The 18,775-nt window shown below is 47.2% G+C and overlaps 1 protein-coding gene across 4 annotated transcripts in view; it reads left to right on the forward strand.

The window, feature by feature from the left end:
* The window catches only part of EVA1C (eva-1 homolog C), a 72,323-nt gene extending 54,432 nt beyond the window's left edge, over window positions 1-17,891 (forward strand). For 2 of the 4 annotated variants that reach the window (XM_032393291.1, XM_032393294.1), the window contains 4 exons: window positions 1,096-1,239; window positions 9,104-9,184; window positions 10,564-10,653; window positions 16,880-17,891. In XM_032393291.1, coding sequence (XP_032249182.1) covers window positions 1,096-1,239; window positions 9,104-9,184; window positions 10,564-10,653; window positions 16,880-17,256 — 692 coding nt within the window. In that variant the 3' untranslated portion in view covers window positions 17,257-17,891. The remainder of the gene's footprint in view (window positions 1-1,095; window positions 1,240-9,103; window positions 9,185-10,563; window positions 10,654-16,879) is intronic. The other 2 variants (XM_032393292.1, XM_032393293.1) reach the window with 2 other exon arrangements.
* The last annotated feature ends 884 nt before the right edge of the window (window positions 17,892-18,775 follow it).

Below are 18,775 nucleotides of genomic sequence, written 5' to 3' on the forward strand. Positions count from 1 at the left end.
CACCTCAGCTCTGTACATGTGAAATTCATCTTTACTAATTGTGATGGCGTTGTGCCAGGTGCTGAAAAACATACCCTCATGTTTATTAGTTCATTTCATTCATTCATCAGTTATTTACTGGGTTTCAACACTGGGCCAGGATGTGGGATTTTGATGACAAACGAGACAGAAAGAGTCCCTGTCCTCTTGGAGCTTATGTTCACACAGGGTAGATGGATTCTCAAAGTAGACAAATAGGGGTGCCTGGGTGCCTCACTCAGTTAAGTCTCCAACTCTTGATTTCAGGTCATGATCTCAGGGTCTTGAGATCAAGCCCCACATCCAGCTCCACACTGAGTGTGGATCCTGCTTAAGATTCTCTTTCTTCCTCAGGGCGCCTGGGTGGCTCCATCGGTTAAGTGTCTGCCTTCAATTCAGGTCATGATCCCAGAGTCCTGGAATCGAGCCCCAAGTCGGGCTCTTGGCTCACAGGGAAGCCTGTTTTTCCCTCTCCCCCTGCCCTTCCCCCTCCCTGTGTGCGTTCTCTCTCTCTCCCTCAAGTAAATAAATAAAATCTTAAAAAAAAAAAGATTCTCTCTTCCTCTCCCTCTGTACCTGCCCCCCGCCCACTCACATGTGCGTGCTCTCTCTCTCTCTCTCTTAAAAAAAATAAATAAATGACAAATAAAATATTTTAAGGCATGGTAAGGGGCATAAAAGAAATAATCTTCATTCAGCGTTCTACATATTTTGCCTGTTCTGTGTACAAGGCCAGTTACGTAATTTGTGGGGCTTGATGCAAAATGAAAATGTAGGACCCCTTGCTCAAAAATATGTAAGAATTTCAAGATGGTGACAGCGAAGCATCACAGTAAGCTCAGGGCCCTTCTAACACATGTCATGGAGCCCGCTCTGCCTATAGGGGACTTAGCCCATATGATTTATATGGGAAAGCATCTTGGGTACTTTAATGAGATAGAAAATTATCCGAGAAACTATCTCCATGAGACTTGAAACCCAGCCCAGTGTATTTACTTACAGAAAATAGCATAAACTATGCGGCTAGCCAGATACGGATGCAGCCTAAAATTCCTGTTGACGTTCCCTGCCTTTCAGACTGCCTGTCTTATTCGGCTTTGCAAGTATTATCCAGGAGGTGCTATGGGAAGCAGAGATGCAAAATCATGGTCAACAATCACCATTTTGGGAGCCCCTGTCCGCCAGGAGTGAAACAATACCTCACTGTCACCTATGCGTGTGGTAAGGATACAGACCCTGGCTCTCTGGGAGGTGCTGATCATGGGAGCAAAAGGCATTTTTCATGCAACAAACCAAATGATGTTACTCGAAACTGTGTTGTCATCCCAGATATTCCAGAGTACATTTTTTTTTAATCCTTTATTCCTATCTATGATGTTCATATTAAATAAGCAATACAAGTTCTTTGGTCAAAATTCATTTTGAAAGTACTTTTAGCTATCAGATTGGCAGCAAATGGGAAGAGTAGGAAAAGAACAAGCAAATGGGAGAAGAGTGATTTTAACCTGGGTGCTTAGGAGGCTCTGAAATTTATAGGTACATTACGCAAGCTCCCAGAAGTCTTGTTTGGCTACCGCTTCACCTTGCAGTCTTGGTTTGAGGCTCTGAATGACTCTCTATGCCGCCAACAGCCATTTTATCTGCATACCCCCAGCAGTGAGTCAACAGATCAAATGCTTGCCCGAGAACAATTAAAAATGTTACATGACAGCAGGACTTGGTTTTCCCAGCGTCTTCAAACAAGAAAATGAAATGCCTGGTTCAGTGGAGTCCAATTTTATAGAGCTGCCTAAAAGAGAATGGGCACTAATGATTCTCGAAGGGTACGGTAGATTTCTGGTTTGTCATCCTGACACGTGGACTGTTCATTTTGAAATGACCATAGGAGCCGAGGGAGCTCAAAGAGAACAGTATTTGAAAAACCCAATATCTGTGCGTGTGGAAACCCCTTCTCCTGCCAGATATCCCCACCTTTTTCTTCTTGTAACAGCTTTAATGAGATATAATTCGCAGATCATCTGGTTCACCTCCTAAGGCATAGAAATCAATGGTTTTAGAATTTTATTTTATTCTCAGGATTTAATTTTTTTCACAGAATTGTGCAGCTAGTGCCATGGTTAACTTAAGCACATTCTCATCATCCCCCAAAGAAACTCTGCACCCTTTAGCTGTCACCCCCAGCCCACCCCCACCACCCCACCCCAACAACCAATCTACTTTCTGTCTTTATGGATTTGCCTCTTGTACATCTCATATAAATGGAATCATGCAGGATGTGGGGTGTTTCTTTTTTTTTGTTTTTTGGGTTTTTTGTGTGTGTGTGTGACTGGTTCTTCTTTACGTAGCATGTTTCCAAGGTTCATCCATGTTGTGGCATCATCAGTACTTCCTTCCTTTTTATGGTCTAAAAATGTTCCGATGCATTCCCCAGCCTTTTATATCCTGAGCTAAAAATGTTGTCCTCTGCAGTATGAAAGCTGGAGTCGGTACCATACGGTGGCTGCTTGAACGCATTTCCAAACTAAGAGCGCCACACGTGCACTGCAGGAAGTGTGGTTTGACTTCATCTCTCAGGCTTTATTCCTGCTTCCGTGCCGGAGCAGCTCTGGGGTCCCCCAAGAAGCCACGCAGATCACTCTGATGTTCTAGTAGCGTCTGGCCTCTGCAGCTGAGTGTTGAAGGAGTGTAGCCTGCAAATGAGGTGAATTTCCTGCTGTGCCTTCAAGAATGAGGTGACAGCTCCTAGGGCTGGGGCTCTTCTTAGCGGAGAGAAGGTGGGCTCTCAGGGCTTGGAGGTCCTGCTTCAGTTCAAGCTTCTTCTCCCTCGTCCATTCATTCAGTGCACTGTGGGCATGTGCTCTGTGTCAGGGTGGTGCCCGGTGCCAAGAATTGGGTGGTTTAAAAAAAGGGGGGCATGGTCCTTGTCCTTGGAATTATCAGTTGAGGGTGAGAGATGGCCACTAAACAAACGAGCAGATAAACCCACCAGGTAAATCTGGGCAGCGCATGTGAAGTGCCGAGCAGGGGGGAGGCGCAGAGCTGGTGAGGTCAAGGTGGCGTGAAATAGCTCCGGAGCGACCAGGACCCGGTCTTGCAGGGTCCTCGGTGGAGGTGCCAGTGGAGGGCTTGCAGTGGGGCAGTCAGACCCCTGTGATGCCTGGACTCTTAAGAGACCAGTCTATGGGCTGTGGGGTGGGGAATGGGTTGCAGTGGACTGGGGGTGGGCGACCAGTTGGAACAGAGCGAGTAAAAAATCTGTGAAGGGTTTGGAAAGTGGGAAGATGTGAGAGACGCTGAGGACACATGCCTGGTGGAAAGATTGGGGGCCCAGAGGAGGCAGAGGGACGGGGTCAGCCTCAGATGGGCGTGAAGGATGTTTCCCTTGTCACAGCGGGACAGGAGGCTCTGAGAGTGGCTGGGGGGCTTTCTGTTCTGTCTCCTGGGCCTCTGTCTTCTCTGAGTATGAGACGAGGTCATCAGCTGTGAGGATCGGGGAGGGAAGAGGGTTGGAGAAGACGAGAGAAGGTATAAAGGAAGTGCTGCAGGGGGCGGGAGGCTAGTGCCAGAGTTCTCGGGGACACTGGTCTGCCCGCTGGTGTGGTTCCTTCCAGCGCGGCCAGCTCCTTGAGAGCAGACATGAGAAGAGGGGTCCTCCAGGCTCCCTGGTCAATGGTAAAGGAGGGAGAGAGTTGGGGTGCTCCCAAGCGAGTGATCACAGTGGTGGATAGAGGAATCCGAGCTGCAGACAGGAGGGTCTCCAGGAAGAAGGGAGAGTAGGAGGGTCCCTGGAGGGGTCTGGGTGAGGTTGAGAATGGCAGAGGGAGGCACTTGAGGGAGTCCAGTTGAGGCCAGAAGGCTGAGGTCAGAGAGGGGGCTTGCAACTTGGTTTTGGTTGTGGGGCTGTGGAGGAAATGGGGCATTGATGGTGTCCTCCCGTCTCCCTAGGACGGTGCCCCCTTGTCCAGCAGTGTGGCCCCCAGGACTTATTCCAAAGGGAGGGGGTGCCTAGCACTGTGAGGCAAGTTCGTGCCCGTCTCCCCTCCCCCCCCCCACCCCAAGCAGACGTTTTCTAATCACCTTCTATGTGGTTGGCATTTTAAAAATATACTCTCTTCCAGCCCTGGCCAGATGGCTCTTCACTGTGCAGCCTGAATCATTAAAAAATGATTTGCAATGTCTGAATATTTTATAGGTCACCGAATGGGAGTGCAGGGTTTTACATTTTTAAAAAATTTCTCCCAGCTGATGTGGAAGTTGATACGAAGACCGAGGATGTTAATAATTAATTTCTAACTAAGAATCTGTCTTAGTTAGTGCTCTTTGGATGTGAGTGAAGGAACCAATTTGAGCTGGTTTAAGCCAAAAGGGGGATGAGGCGGGTGGGTATCAGGCCACTGAAGCCAGGGCAGGGAAGCAAGGCCTCAGGGTAGGTAGCTCCAAGGTCACGGCAAACCTCTGTCATCTCTCTTTTCTGCTTCTCATGGCACTTCTGCTTCCTTATTCTCTCCTCGCCCTCAATCTCTCTCTCTCTCTCTCCTTCTGCACCCAGCCTCCCTGTGAGCCTGAGCTGGGTGACATATGACCACCCCTATAGCCTCCATGATTTTTATGTCCTGTTTCTAACAATTATGGAGACTTGCAGTCTGACAATCTTAGTTCCAAATTTCTAACAGAAAGATATTTAATTGGCTGGGCTGGGGTCAGGTAGCCCCCCTCCCTGGATCAGCCCTGGCCAGAGACCATGTGATGTGATTATAAACATGGCTTCCTAGAGAGGGGCCCCGCCAAACCCCCAAGTCAAGATACTCTTACATAAGAGGGTCAGGGAAGGTCCACCCCATAGATGTCTATTCCAATACCCTGCATCTAACTGCAGTGTCTGACCCAGATTTGCTTTCCACCCAGCAATCTTGCTGTGCCCACCCAGGGGACAGGACACCCCACTCCATGGGGGTGGGGAGGGGAGAGGTGCGTTAGGGACAAGTACTGAACATCAAGCTCTGGGCCCTCATTTCTGTAGAAACACAGGCCACCCATCTCCAATATGACCCAGGAGGCAGGGCAGGGATGCCTCAGCCATAGGGACTCTGATTGCACCTGTTGGTAGGGGGTAGGGAAATTACAATGAGCAGTATGATCTCTGCTCTGGAGACTTGGGGGACAAGGAGGCCTTCCTGGAGGAGGTGGCATTAGAGGCAAGTAAGACCAGGTGTGTAGGAGTCAGCAAAGTGAAGTGGGAGGAGGGAAGGGCAACTGGAGTAGCACTGGAGGGACCTGGGGGATGGGAAGTTAAGCTAGGCTTTTACCCAAGGGCGGGGAGCCCCTGACAAATTGTCTCAGGGGACCTAATCAATTTGCATTTTAAAAAGAACTCTCCTCCCTATTTTATAGAGCTTCATTTAATCCTGGCTCTCTCTTCCCCGCAGGGCTTAGGCTGGGCAGAGAATTTCTGCATCTCTGTGGAGCCCTGGGGCATGATTTAGGCTGTGGGCCCTTTGCTCTTCGAACTGTAGGCAGCACGTCTGGCTAATGTCAGACCACTCAGCACAGAGCACATTGATGGGGCTGGGATGCATTCCTCCAGTATTCTTCTTTAGTGCATTGCTAAATGAGGTCCTCTGTGTGTTCCCTCCAAGTTTAAGCATTAGCCGCACTTCTTGGATATGCTGGATTTCAGACTTTCCTCCTCACAGGAAAAGCCAGACCTGGAAAACTCAGCCTGCTCTCCCCCCTCACATCTGCAGGGAGGACTCCTCTCCATATCCATAGCCACTAGTACTCAAGAGTCACCAAGACAGAGGCATGGCCAGCATCCCCACTCTGATAATGCCTGAAAGGTACAAGAAATGCATGGACCTCAGCCTAGGGCCTGAATAGCTCCTACCAGGAGATGGGGCAGGCAGGTGGGTGCCAGGATTTGGGGACAGGTGGGATGGCGGTACCAAGATTTAGGGACAAGGGGAATAGGTTCCAGGATTTGGGGGTAGTGGGAAAGGGGGGTACTAGGATTGGGGGCAGGAGGGAAGGGAGGTACCAGGATTGAGGGACAAGAGGGATGCAGTGCCAGGATTTGGGGACAGATGGTATAGGAGATGCTAGAATTGGGGACAGGAGGAATAGGGGGTGCAGGATTTGGGGAAAGGCAGGTTAGGGGTGTGCCAGGATTTATAGGTGCTCATGCAGTCTGGGTTCCTACTGAGAAAGAGGGGAAGTTAAGTAGAAATACCATGTGTTTGTCTCTGACATGAAGAATCTTTTTGGGCCCTAAGTGAGACTTCTTTCTTAAAGTCCGCACTGACCCAAGTTTGACACAGAAGATTTATTTGGAGGTGGGGGGGAGAAGTTGAGGTGGGGGCTCTGCCCAAATTTAGTGGATCATCTTCTCTGGTTTTACCTAAACAGACTCACAGGGACTGTCTGAGTGGAAATCACTTTGCCACCTTTATGATCCTTTATCCAGTTCCCAAAGGCTGAGCATCCCATGGACAGCACAGGATCGTGGAAAGATCAAGGGCACATGTGCACAAGACCGCGTTGAGGTGCTACCTCTTCCTAGGCGAACGGTGCATCTCTAAGCCTCAGTTGTCCCATCTGCAGGAATGGGGACAATACACATCTTCACAGGGGCACCATGAACACCAAGATGCACTGTTTGAATGTGAGCCCAGGGTCCGACGTATTAAGAGCTCCATGAATAATGGTTTGCTGGTGGTTTTACAAACGTATCTAAAATGGAGAGAGGCAGGTTTGAAGGGTGGTGGTACGTAAATCACACCCCAGCGCCATCTTCATTCTTGAAACAAGGAGATGCAAGAATCCGACAGGTGCATCGACACCTGTTCTGTTCAAGTTCCTAAAAATTCTCCCACTAGCAGGGCCATTTTCATGTAGTAAATGGGCAAGTTTCCTGACAGAAGCCTGTATCACACACGGCAATTTAAGGTCTTATAAGGACCTGGGTTTTCTGCAAAGTTCATCCAGACTGTCCTTCCTCTCTGAGCTCTTCTTCTTTCCCCAACTGTAAAGCCTCTGGCATTTACAGTGAGCCCCCCGACTCAGGCTGTATCTTGACAACAAGCCAAGAGACAGATGTCCAAGACGTGCCACTCCTGGCAGGGAGGACTTACTCCTGCCAAGGAATCAGGGGCATCCTTCCCAGGGTGCAGCATGACCAAGAGGCTTTTCATCAGAAAGCATTTTGTGGCAACACGGTTCAGCTCTCTGGGGCGCTGCTCTGCTCTCAGAATCAGTGGTGTGCCCGCCATCAGCCAAGGGGCATTCCTCAGGGTCCCTGGACAGCACTGCCTCCTGTCATTGTCACCTTACAGCCCCGGATGTGACTCTCACTGCCGATGGGCATGAAGGCGCCAGGGTGTCCTGCGTGAGGAAAATGTACAATTGAGGAATGCTCTCTGGTTGTCGGTCCCAGGACATCCCTAAAAGAATTTAGTTAAGCGCTTTGAGAAAGGAAATGAGGTTTTCTTGCTGCTGAAGATGTTGTACCAGCTCTTTTTTTTTTTTTAAAGATTTTATTTATTTATTTGACAGAGAGAGACAGAGCGAGAGAGGGAACACAAGCAGGGGGAGTGGAGAGGGAGAAGCAGGCTTCCCGCTGAGCAGAGAGCCCGATGTGGGGCTCGATCCCAGGACCCTGGGATCATGACCTGAGCCGAAGACAGACGCTTAACGACTGAGCCACCCAGGCACCCCTTACCAGCTCTTTAAAGAAAAAAATCAGTGCAGTTGAACTTGCACAGTTTATGTTGGCTCACTTCTGTTTCCTGTTGCCACTTCTCCCAGATACCAGCTGAGCTAGAGAACAAACAAAAATAAGCAATATTCTGCAGCAAAAATATTTGGTTTCCTCTCCCTTCTCCTGGCTGGCTGCGGTACACTTGGCCTTCAGAATTCTTGCTTGGCCCTCTGCATGCTACCATCCTGTCTGCTTTCCTCGGGGCATCTTGAGATAGGATGATTTATTCTTAGGGTCAGTTCAGCAGCATCTCTAATTACCTCCCAACACAGTCTGTTACACTGCTCTCCTCTCGTTTTTCTATTGCATTTAAAATGCCCTTAGAGCATCATTCTTTCATTCTTGCATACAGTCTTAGAATTCTCTTCAGGCTCATTAAGAAGTGAGGACTCAGAGCTGTGGGTGAAAAGCAGAGTTGGGCCAGGAAAGGAGGTCTGTGGTGGATTCTGAGTCAATTACAGTCATTTTGTTTCACTACATCTCAAGGGTTCATGTTCAGAGTTACAGTGTTGTTGTTGTTTTTAAAAATTTTTTTAGAGAGAGAGAAAGAGGGCATGAGTGGTGGGAAGAGCAGAGAGGGAAAGAATCTCAAGCAGACTCTGCGCTGAGCTCAGAGCCCAATGCGGGGCTCGATCTCATGACCCCGAGATCATGACCTGAGCTGAAACCAAGAGTCAGACACTCAACCAACTGAGCCACCCAAGTGCCCCCAGAGTTAACAGTGTTATTGAGGTGTGATTTACATGCTCTAAGATTCACCTACTTTAAGCAAAAACAATTCAATGAGTTTTAGTAAATTTACAGAGCTAGCTACAAGATGATCACCGTACTCCAATTTTGAAACATGTCCATGATCCCCAAAGTTCTCTGACACCCATGTGCAGTCAGTCCCCATTTCCACCCCTGATTCTTGGTAAGCACTATAGAACTTACTTTCTGTCTCTGTGCATTCACCTGTTCTGGATATTTCATATTAATGGAATCATACCATGTGTGGTCTTTTGTGTCTGGCTCCTTTCACTGAGCATCATGATTTTGAGGCTCACCCATGTTGTAGCAGGTGCTAGGACTTTGTTTTTTGTTATTGCTAAATATTCTGTTGGGTAGATATACCATAGCTTGTTTACTTGTTCTCCAAAATTTTACCTTTCTGGGACATTTGATGGTCACATAGTTACCATTCGCCTATGTGTGTGAGTGTATCTGATAAGCAGAGTGGGTGATTTATGTACTGATTTGAAAGTGGATTTTTTTTGTATCTTCTCCACATTGCAGTGAAAAAATTATATTAAATGTACAAAGTTTTTAAAGTATTTCTTTTCTGGTTTTTAGTTCCCAAGAACATACTCACAGCGATTGATCCAGCTGTTGCTAATCTAAAACCTTCTTTGAAGCAGAAAGATGGTGAATATGGTAATTTTTATGGCTTACTACCAGCATTTCTCTTTAAGTAAAGGTAAACAGCCCCATGTGACCATAGTTGGGTGCACATTGGTTAGAATGAAAGGGGGATGTCAGGAGGTGAGCTGGAGTTACCAGCTCTGATAATGGCAGCGCTATTGAGATGGATTGCAAATGGTGGCCAACATTTTGTTTTGTTTTTCAAATTATAAGTGGAATAAATCCTCCTTCCATTCCCCTCTTATTTCTTAAATGAAATGTCACTTGGAAAAAGAGATCTGCTTGGAAACAAATTTGGGGTTCCTGAATTCTATGATGAGCTTGTTGGAAAGATGACCCCACCAGGAACCTGGGGGGGCCAGACCCAGGCTGGACTTGAGGGCCTCCAAACACATGCCACCTCTGCCCTTGGGCTTTCACTGGGCTGTTGTGAGTAGGAGGGGGATGAACATTTTGATTTTCTTATCAAATCAGACCCTTGGGGCTCCTGATGGAAACTGCAAAGTTTCTGTAGAGCATCTAAGATACTACACTCTATGTGTGTTCAAAGTTTGTTCTGTATTACTTTTATTACATTTGTGAGGTCTTTTGCCCCTAGGTATAAAAATAAAGTATGCTTGACATGGAAAACAGGAAAGCAGCAAGAAATAGAACTCGCCCCTAGTCTCAAAGCTCAGAGATTACTATTGTTAATGTTCTGTTCTTCTGGTTCCCCCAGACCTGCTCTCTGCCAGGCTCTGCATCTCCCAGCCCCACTGCTGTTTCTAACAGGGCTCCCCACTGGACTCCATGCATATCCTGGTCCCCCAGCTGTAGAGGCCAAGAGCTCTGTACCACCCTTCTTTTGACCTGTCTCACATCCCATGGGGTCCCCAGAGCTCTCAGGCTACCCATCAGGAGCTCCCTAAGCTCTTTCACAGCAATGTAACCAGGCATCTAAAACCAGACCTGCCCTGCACTTTGTTGGCATTTCCAAAAAAGTAGCCCCATACAATCTCCCTCCATAATCTCCCTCCCTTCTTATCTATGGTCAACAGCGCAGACAGCAGCTCTGTGATTAGGTAAGCCATTATTAAGCCTCCCAGAGGCATGATGAATGACATTGCCTTTTGGATGGGAAAATCCATTTGTTCCCTTCTGTAGTGGGGTGGATGAGTGGCACCTGAAGTTGGAACCAGCGCATTTTAGAATTTCTAAATCCCTCTTATCACTTAATATTTTCAGAGACTATTTACTAAACACTCTTCCTGGCTTAGTCTTCTGTAATTCAGTCAGAGGCCCATTGATATGATTTCTATGACATTTTATTTATTATGGCAGTCCTGGGTTGGGAGCAGAAGTCATACCATGAATAGCTGTGATTAATTGGTTTTGCATCTTTTATGAAACAGGTATAGACTTTGACCCAAGCAAACCGAGGGTTCTAAGGAAAGACGGAGTTATTGTTAGCAACTCTCTGGCAGCATTTGCTTACATTAGAGGTAGGTCAATAAACTGAAGCTTCCTAGAATGCTAACGGCTTTACTGAAGTCTCACTAACAGATGCGATATTTAATTACAATACTCAGCTGAAGAAAAGACTTTAAGTTTGCCTCAGCACCTGCAGTCTTGCTAAGATCTGGAAACACAGAGTCTTGGACTCAGGTACAGTTCCAGCCGGGCTACCCACAAGAGAACCACACGGGGAGGAGGCAAACAGATAAAGTCACACCATTCAGGAGTTGGGCTCCGTGAGTATTTTCCATTTTGAAAAGTAAGAACCCGAGGAATGCGCATTCCCCAGCTCTAAAATTTGGGAAGGGCAGAGGATTATTGAATCCCACCCTTGGCTGGAAGAAAATTGAGTTAAAGGATCACTTAGTAAACAAAACGGGTCATGCCCTGTGAAGGCAGAGTCCCTTCCTGAGTCACCTGTGTTACTTCTCACAGTTGCCAAGTTGTCCCTGTTAATCTTCCCCTCAAGGATCAGTCAGACTCCCTACCTGGCAGGGCCAAAACTCTCATCAGTGAGGGGATGGAACCTGCCATCTTTCCTCACCTTCTGTCTGCTCATCTTCACGTCCACCATATTCTGAAACGTCGACTCTGCAAGTTTTGGCAATGTCTGCCTGACTCTGTTCAGGAGGCCGAATCTCTGAGGCCTTTGGTAAAATTCATGTTCATATACTGCATTACAGCATTACTGTTCAAGGCCTGCCGGGGCTCGGGCTCTTTCCAGTAAGCCTTTCTCAGAGGAAAATAAAGGCGGAAGGGAACAGCCCAACACAGGAGATACGAAGGACAGTCTTGGGAATCCTCTACTGTTCCATCGTCTTCCTGCATCCATAGTTCTCCTGAGTGTCTGTTGTGTGGTTGTTGGTTTTCTCTGAGAATCTTCTCTTCAAACCACCCTCCCACTTCCACTTCTTGCAGTTCCTAAAACATTTATGAGGTCTTTCCCTCCCTTATGTAGAAAAGTAGAATGTGCTTGAAGTGGAAAACACAGGAAAGCACCAAGAAATAGAACTCTCCCCTAGTCTCAAAGCTTAAACATAACTATTGTTAATGTTCTCTTCTTCTGGTTCCCCCAGACCTGCTCTCTGCCAGGCTCTGCATCTTCCAGCCCCACTGCTGTTTCTAACAGGGCTCCCCCCGGACCCCGTGAATATCCTGGTCCCCCAGCAGTGGAGGTCCGAGAGCTGTGTGCCACCCTTGTCAGAGTTAAGAGATGTAAGGATTTTTATTGTCAAAAATATCCCCATATTTTCAAAGTCCTTGGAGAGCTCCCTGGAGAAAAGGCATCATGAAAACCCTTCAGGGAGTAAGGATTAATCGGAAGCAATGACAACTTTGCTCACTGAGCTGTGGCCATGCTGGGCCTTGTCAGTTCCTCCCGACAACTGGGTTGGTCAGCTCCGGCTGCCATGACAAGACACTGTAGTCTGGCAGCTTCAACAGCAGAAATTCATTGTCATAGTTCTGGAGGCTGGAAGTACAAGGTACTGGCAGAATCAGTTTCTGGTAAGAATGCTCTTCTTGGCTCATAGACGGCTGCCTTCTCGCATGAGATGTGGGGGCGGGTGGGGGGGTGAGAGAGATTGAGAGAGGAAGGGAGAGAGAGAGAGAGAGAGGAAGAGAGAAGGAGGGAGGGAGGGAGGAAAAGAGAGTAAGAGAAGGAGAGAGAAAGAGAATGCTCTCTCTCATCCCTTCTTATAAAGACACGGATCCTGTTGGATCAGGGCCCCACCCTTAATGATCTCATTTAACCTTAATTACCCCCTTATAGGTCCTATCGCCAAATACCTTGGGGGTTAAGGCTTCAACACATGAATTTGTGGGGACACAATTCAGTCCATAGCAAAGACCCTGAGTGAGAGGACTCTGATCCCCCATTCTGCACACAGGGAAGCTTAGGGTCAGAGGAGTTGAGTCATTTGCCTGAGGCCACAGTGTGGACATCAGCTGGGCCATGATCAGACTCAACAGATATTAGACCTCTGCTCTGGTTTGTCTGAGCAAGAAGGATGCTCTTCAGGATTTTGAAGGATGGATGTTATCTGAGTTACTCCCTTCCATCCTTGTCTATCCTTCTGCACAGAAATTATTCCCAGAAATCATACAAGGGATTTATTCCTTAGCACCCATCTCTCTGCTGAACATTAAGCATCTTAAGGGCAGATGTTTGTTCTCTTATTGTCATGCACCAGGGTCCAGGATGGGCTGGCACAGGATATATGCCCAGTTAGTACTTAACAAATGAGCAGACGATGAATCTTCATGTGGTGTCGTGAGCTGTCCTGCACCTTATTAGCACCCCGTATTTGCTCTTTATAGGTAGTCAATTTTAAAGAAACGTGAGGACATTGTGGCCTTTATTTGGTTTTATTGAGGGTTGTTGAGGCACATCCATCCCCAAAAGGCACAGGGAGGAGGCCTGTCTGAAGGAGAAGCCAGCAGCAGGAGCAGCTGGAGCTGAGAGTGAGCAGGGCAACTTCTGGAAAACTCTACTCCACACTCAGTAGATTGGGTGAATCCAAAAGGACATTTCCCCAGGTCAGGCTGCAAGTGGCTTTGACACGCTGGCACAGTCACATACACATGGGGACAAGTCGACCAGAAACCAAAACCAAAGGGCTTGTCCTGGGATGTTGGAACACGGAGGCTGGTGGAACAGATGTGAGGCTATCCAGGGGTCCCCGATGAACCACTTCTCTTTTGGCCATTTAAGTCATCGATGAACCTGTCCCCAGCAGTGAGGCATCGTTTTAGGCATGTTTGGACTTTACTCTTATCCTAACCGTGTAGACCTTGATCATTCTAGAATCTAGATCATGGGTTTGAAGAAGCCCCTAGAAAAATTCTGAAATTAGAGAAACAGAAAGGAGTGTGTGTGTGTGTGTGTGTGTGTGTGTGTGTGTGTGTGTATTGTGTGTATTGGTTTTAGGAAGGCAATTTATTAGCTGGCGTAGCCACTGGACCCCAGCAGACTGTGCCTAAGGAGCTTTATTTGGACAATTAGTGTTTTGCTGACATCTGCTTGCTGTATGTGTTTACTCCACATCTGCCCGCAGGAACACCTTTGGTGTCCTAGTATTTCTGTCACTTGCCTCTACTTCTGTCTTCAGCCCTCTGGGAGAGCTTGCTGTGGACTGCCCGGGTGCACAGGGTACCTGGGGTAACTAGGGTAGCTGGGGTCACGGGTCAGAAAGCAGAGCTTCTCCTGAGCTGCGGAGGCATCGTTGTTTTCTACGAAAGGAATTCTAGGCGACCAGACAAACCCACATTGAAATGGAAGTATAATAACACATTCCAAAGTCAGAGTTACATGATCCCCTGTCAGGGAGGATGATTGGAAATCAGCACCACCTTGTCACATAGGTGTGGATTCCGATGTGTTCCCACGGTCTCTAATCTTTGGTTCCGTGACAGAAAGTTATTATCACGGCTGTCAGACCAGGGCCCAGTCTCCTCCTTTGTGCTTTCACCTGACAGTAGCAGGGCCCCAGGCGGTGGAACCCTGGCCCCGGCCTCTCGGTGTCTTATTTGGACACAGTAAGCTGGAGCTGGAGCTTGGGTTGGCTCCAGACCAGAGATCTAAGGGTCAAGGGGCCTCAAAGGCCACAGGCCACCACTGTGAGATTCCTGCGGGCGTATGACAGCTGATGAAATGAAAGTCATTCATGTAAGCCCGTGACGAGCCAGCCGAGGCTGGACTGAGAACAATCGCATAGTGTGCAGATTCTGTTTTGTTTTTTTTTTTAAGATTTTATTTATTTATTTGTTAGAGAGAGAGAGCACAAGCAGGGGGAGCAGCAGAGGAAGAGGGAGAAGCAAGCTCTCCCTGAACAGAGAGCCCGATGCAAGACTTGATCCCAGGACCCTGAGATCATGACCTGAGCCGAAGGCAGACACTTAACTGACTGAGCCACCCAGGCGCCCCATGTGCAGATTCTGTTTAACTGCATGGAGACTAATGCCTTTATCTTTCCGGAGTACATAATAGGAGAGCAGTCAGGAAAGCCTAAAGCGGTCCAATTGATTCTGGAAGACAGATGATGTGCCCTCAATGTAAAGCGGGGGGCTGTGGAGAGAGCCTGCGCCCAAGCTCAGGGTCCCAGCCACACAGTGGCTTTGGACAAGTGACACAGCTGCCTCAGGAGGGTTCGGGCCCCTCACCTCCATCTAACTAACACCTGGTGATTCTGTGACCTCAAACTAGTCAGTTCAGATGACTAGTAAGACTTGCTCCAATGGGCTTCGCCATGAATTGCCATGTCCTCCATCTTTGATCACTGGATCTCAGTGGTGTAGACATGGCCTAGAGAGCCATCACTTGGCAGGAGGCACACCTGGGCCAGGAGGCACCTAGCATCTGATACATGAGAAGCTCTCCATGCAATAGAACCCAGACCCTCACCTCCCAGGAGCAGAGGGAGAGGAAGAAAACTAAGATTGTGGAATCCCCACCCACAGGGCACCAAGCCTCGGGCTTTAGATCCACAACCCCTTCTCCCATGCACTTAGCAGGTGTTTGTGTAATCCCTGCTCTGCATTGGGTGCTGGGGGTTTGGTGAAGAACCAGACCATTGGGCCCCTGCCCTCGTGGAGCTTGCATTCTACAGGGTGAGAAAGGACAAAATGTGTTCAGCGGTTTAGTGACATTCAAGATGCTATGAGACCTAATGACAGGGGACCTGGCCCAACCTGGGGCTGGGAGAATAGAGGTCTAGATGAAGGAGAAAGAAAGAACATTCCAGCAGAAGGAACAGCACGTGCAAAAGTGCCAGGGTGTGAGGCCCCATGAGGAATGGAGAGAGGCTGGTGTGGCCAGAAAACAGAAATTGAGGGATGAATGAATGAGTGTTTGGAGTTTACCTTGGGGAGGGTAGCAGGGGCTGGGTCCTAGCGAGCTTCGTAGACTAGGGTCAGGTTCCAGTTCTGGCTAAGCCGAAAGAGGCCAGCTGTCCTCAGGCAGTGGCTTCCCTTACTGGCTCAGTTTGAGCCTCTGTATCAGGGGTCCGCTAACTGTAGCTCTTGGGCCAGTTTTGTAAATCAAGTTTTATTAGAACACAGCACACCTGTATGTCTGGGGCTGCTTTTGTGCTAAAAGGCAGAGTTGAAGAGTTGCAACACATACTGTATGGCCCATAAAGCCTAAGACACTTACTATCTGGCCCTTTACAGAGAAAGTCCGCCAACTCCTGTTTTATATTTTGAGGGAGTTTGCTGGATCATTATTTCCCAAAGAGGGAGTCCTAACCCCTCAGAGGGTACATAACTGAAAAATGGAGAGAGTAATAGTCCTTTCTGTTCAGGGTTAATGTAAGGATTAAACCTATGAAAGGTTTAGACCAGGGGTGCCTGGGTGGCTCAGTCTTTGAAGCATCTGCCTTTGACTCAGGTCATGATCCCAGGGTCCCAGGATCGAGTCCCGCGTCGGGCTCCTTGCTCAGCAGGGAAACTGCTTCTCCCTCTGCCTGCCCCTCCCCCTGCTTGTGCCCTCTCTCTCTCTCTCTCTCTGATAAATAAATAAAATCTTAAAAAAAAAGATTTAGACCAGAATATGTAGTACAAATTAGCATCGTTTCTATTTATATTATCATTATCATACAATCATTTGGATGTCAGAAAAGCTACCAGAACTTTTATTTATATTTATTTTTTAATCTAAAGAAATAAAGCTTTGTTAACATCTACTGTTATTAGTACTTACATTCATATGTGTATATATATATATATATATACTTTATATATGTTAATTTTTCATAATTTACTCCTAATAGCTAACTGTTTATTGAGCATTTACTATGTGTTAGCGAATGTTCCATGAGTGTCACAGGAATTAACTGTATACCAGGAAGGTGCTGTTAGCCCCATTTTACAGGTGGGGTAACTGGAGCACAGAGGGGTTATGTAACTTGCCAAAAATCACACAGCCAATGAGTAGCAGATCAGAGTTGGCACTCAGGAGGTCCAGCTTCTGAGTCCCCCTGCTATGTGTCCTCTCATGTACATACCTGTGTTGACTATATATGCTCAAAACCTTTTTTTTTTTTCTTACCCAATGAGAGTACAGGATCAGATAGGTGAGGATGGTCCCAAAGATGCTGTCCAGGACTGGCATTCTGCATTAGCTGCCGGTTTGAGCAGACAGCTGTTTCTGGGGGACTTTAGATTGGCGAAGATTGACAGCTCTTCCCGGCTCCTGACTTGTCTTTTCGCCCACAGCCCACCCCGAGAGAGCCGCACTGCTGTTCGTGTCCAGTGTCTGCATCGGTCTGGCACTCACATTGTGCGCCTTGGTCATCCGAGTGTCCTGCACCAAGGACTTCAGGGAGCTGCAGCTGACGAGGGAGCACCTGGTGCCAGAAAGTGCCAAGGCTGAGGAAGACAGCGAGGATGAAGAGGGGGAGGAGGACTCCTCTGACTCTGATTTTCCGGGAGAACTGTCTGGGTTTTGTAGGACTTCGTATCCTGTCTACAGTTCCATAGAGGCCGCAGAGCTGGCAGAAAGGATTGAGCGCAGGGAGCAAATCATCCAGGAAATATGGATGAACAGTGGTTTGGACACTTCACTCCCAAGAAATATGGGCCAGTTCTACTGAGAAAGAGATGCGTCTTCGTGCGATCACACTTTCTGAAGAGGGAAGGATCCAAAATGCCCCTCCAGTTCTGTTTCACTTGTACCTTCTATGAAGGAGTATTTGTCAGGTCATCCAATACTGGTGAAGCCAGAAGCTATTAAAGGGACATTTCAAACTGTTTACAGCACATTTCAAAATAAATTAGGAGGGAAGTCTTTGTTTTCTGTATTTATTTAAATTCATAACATAAGAGTGCACGTTTACTGAGTGCTTATAATGCCACGAGCTTCTCTAGCTGCTTTTCATGTATTAAGTCATTTAATCCCCACAACCACTTCGTGACATAGTGCTATGATCCCCATTTTACAGATGATTAAACAGGAGGTCCCCTACAAACATAAAAAAATTGAACTGATATACAGGACGGCAAGCTTGAATCCATCCACTATGTGTTCACTGGCGGTGGATTTTAATCACTAACACTACTTGTTTAGAACAGGGGTCAGCAAAGTTTTTCTTTAAGGGCAAGATAATATTTTAGGCATTGTGGTTCATGCCATGGCTACTCAACTCTGCATTGTAGTCACAGGTAGCCATCCATAGCTAGTCCATCATAAATGAATGTAGCTGTGTTTCAATAAAGCTTTATTTATAGACACTGGAATTTTGAATTTGATTTCATTTTCACATGTCACATATTATTCTTTGTTTTTTATCAATCACTTTAAAATATAAAAACCTTTCTTAGCTCACAAAAACAGGGAGCAGGCATTTGCCTGATTTTGTAAACAAAGTATGGTCCACAAGGCCTAAAATATTTACTCTCTTGCCCTTTAGAGAAAAAGTTTTCCAACTCCCGATTTAGAATTTAAAGCTGCAGAGCTTCTAGTGGTAAAAGTGATCAACTAGATAACCCAGCAATCCTTTGATCCAGTGGAGTTACCTTTCAAACCATTGCAGGGGAGAAGAAAAAAAAAAGGTAAGGAAACAGATTCCTAATGGGAGATCTGGTGAGGGGTTCCTTTGGACAGCTCCCCTGGTGGACAGGAGGCTTATAGCTGTGGAGTAGGATAAGATATTTTTTTCTTTTTAGTCCCAGTGGGACGCAGAGTATAAAAATGATGGTGTTATATCCATCTCATATGTCCGCTATGAACGAGCTCTCTGCCTTATCTTCCTTCTCCCGAAGGCCCCACCTCTAAATACCATCCCATTAGGCATTAGGATTTGACATATGAGTTTTGGGAGGAAACATTTAGTCTACAGCAGAGTTGAAATTCCCATAATGTAAAATTAACCATTTTAAAGTGCACCAACCACTGGCATTTGGCACATTCACGATGTTGTGCAACCACCAACTCTAGTTCCAAAACAGTTTCAGCACCAGAAAATAAAACCTTAAGCTGTCACTCCTTGTCCTTCCCTCCCTCTAGCCCCCCAGCCATCTGCCTTTTGTCTGGATTTACCTATTCTGGAAAGTTCATCTAAATGGAATCACATAATATGTAGCCTTTTGTGACTGGCTTCTTTCACTTAGCAC

Source organism: Phoca vitulina, unplaced genomic scaffold (assembly GCF_004348235.1).
Source record: "Phoca vitulina isolate PV1807 unplaced genomic scaffold, GSC_HSeal_1.0 scaffold72, whole genome shotgun sequence".
Taxonomy (NCBI): Eukaryota; Metazoa; Chordata; class Mammalia; order Carnivora; family Phocidae; genus Phoca; species Phoca vitulina.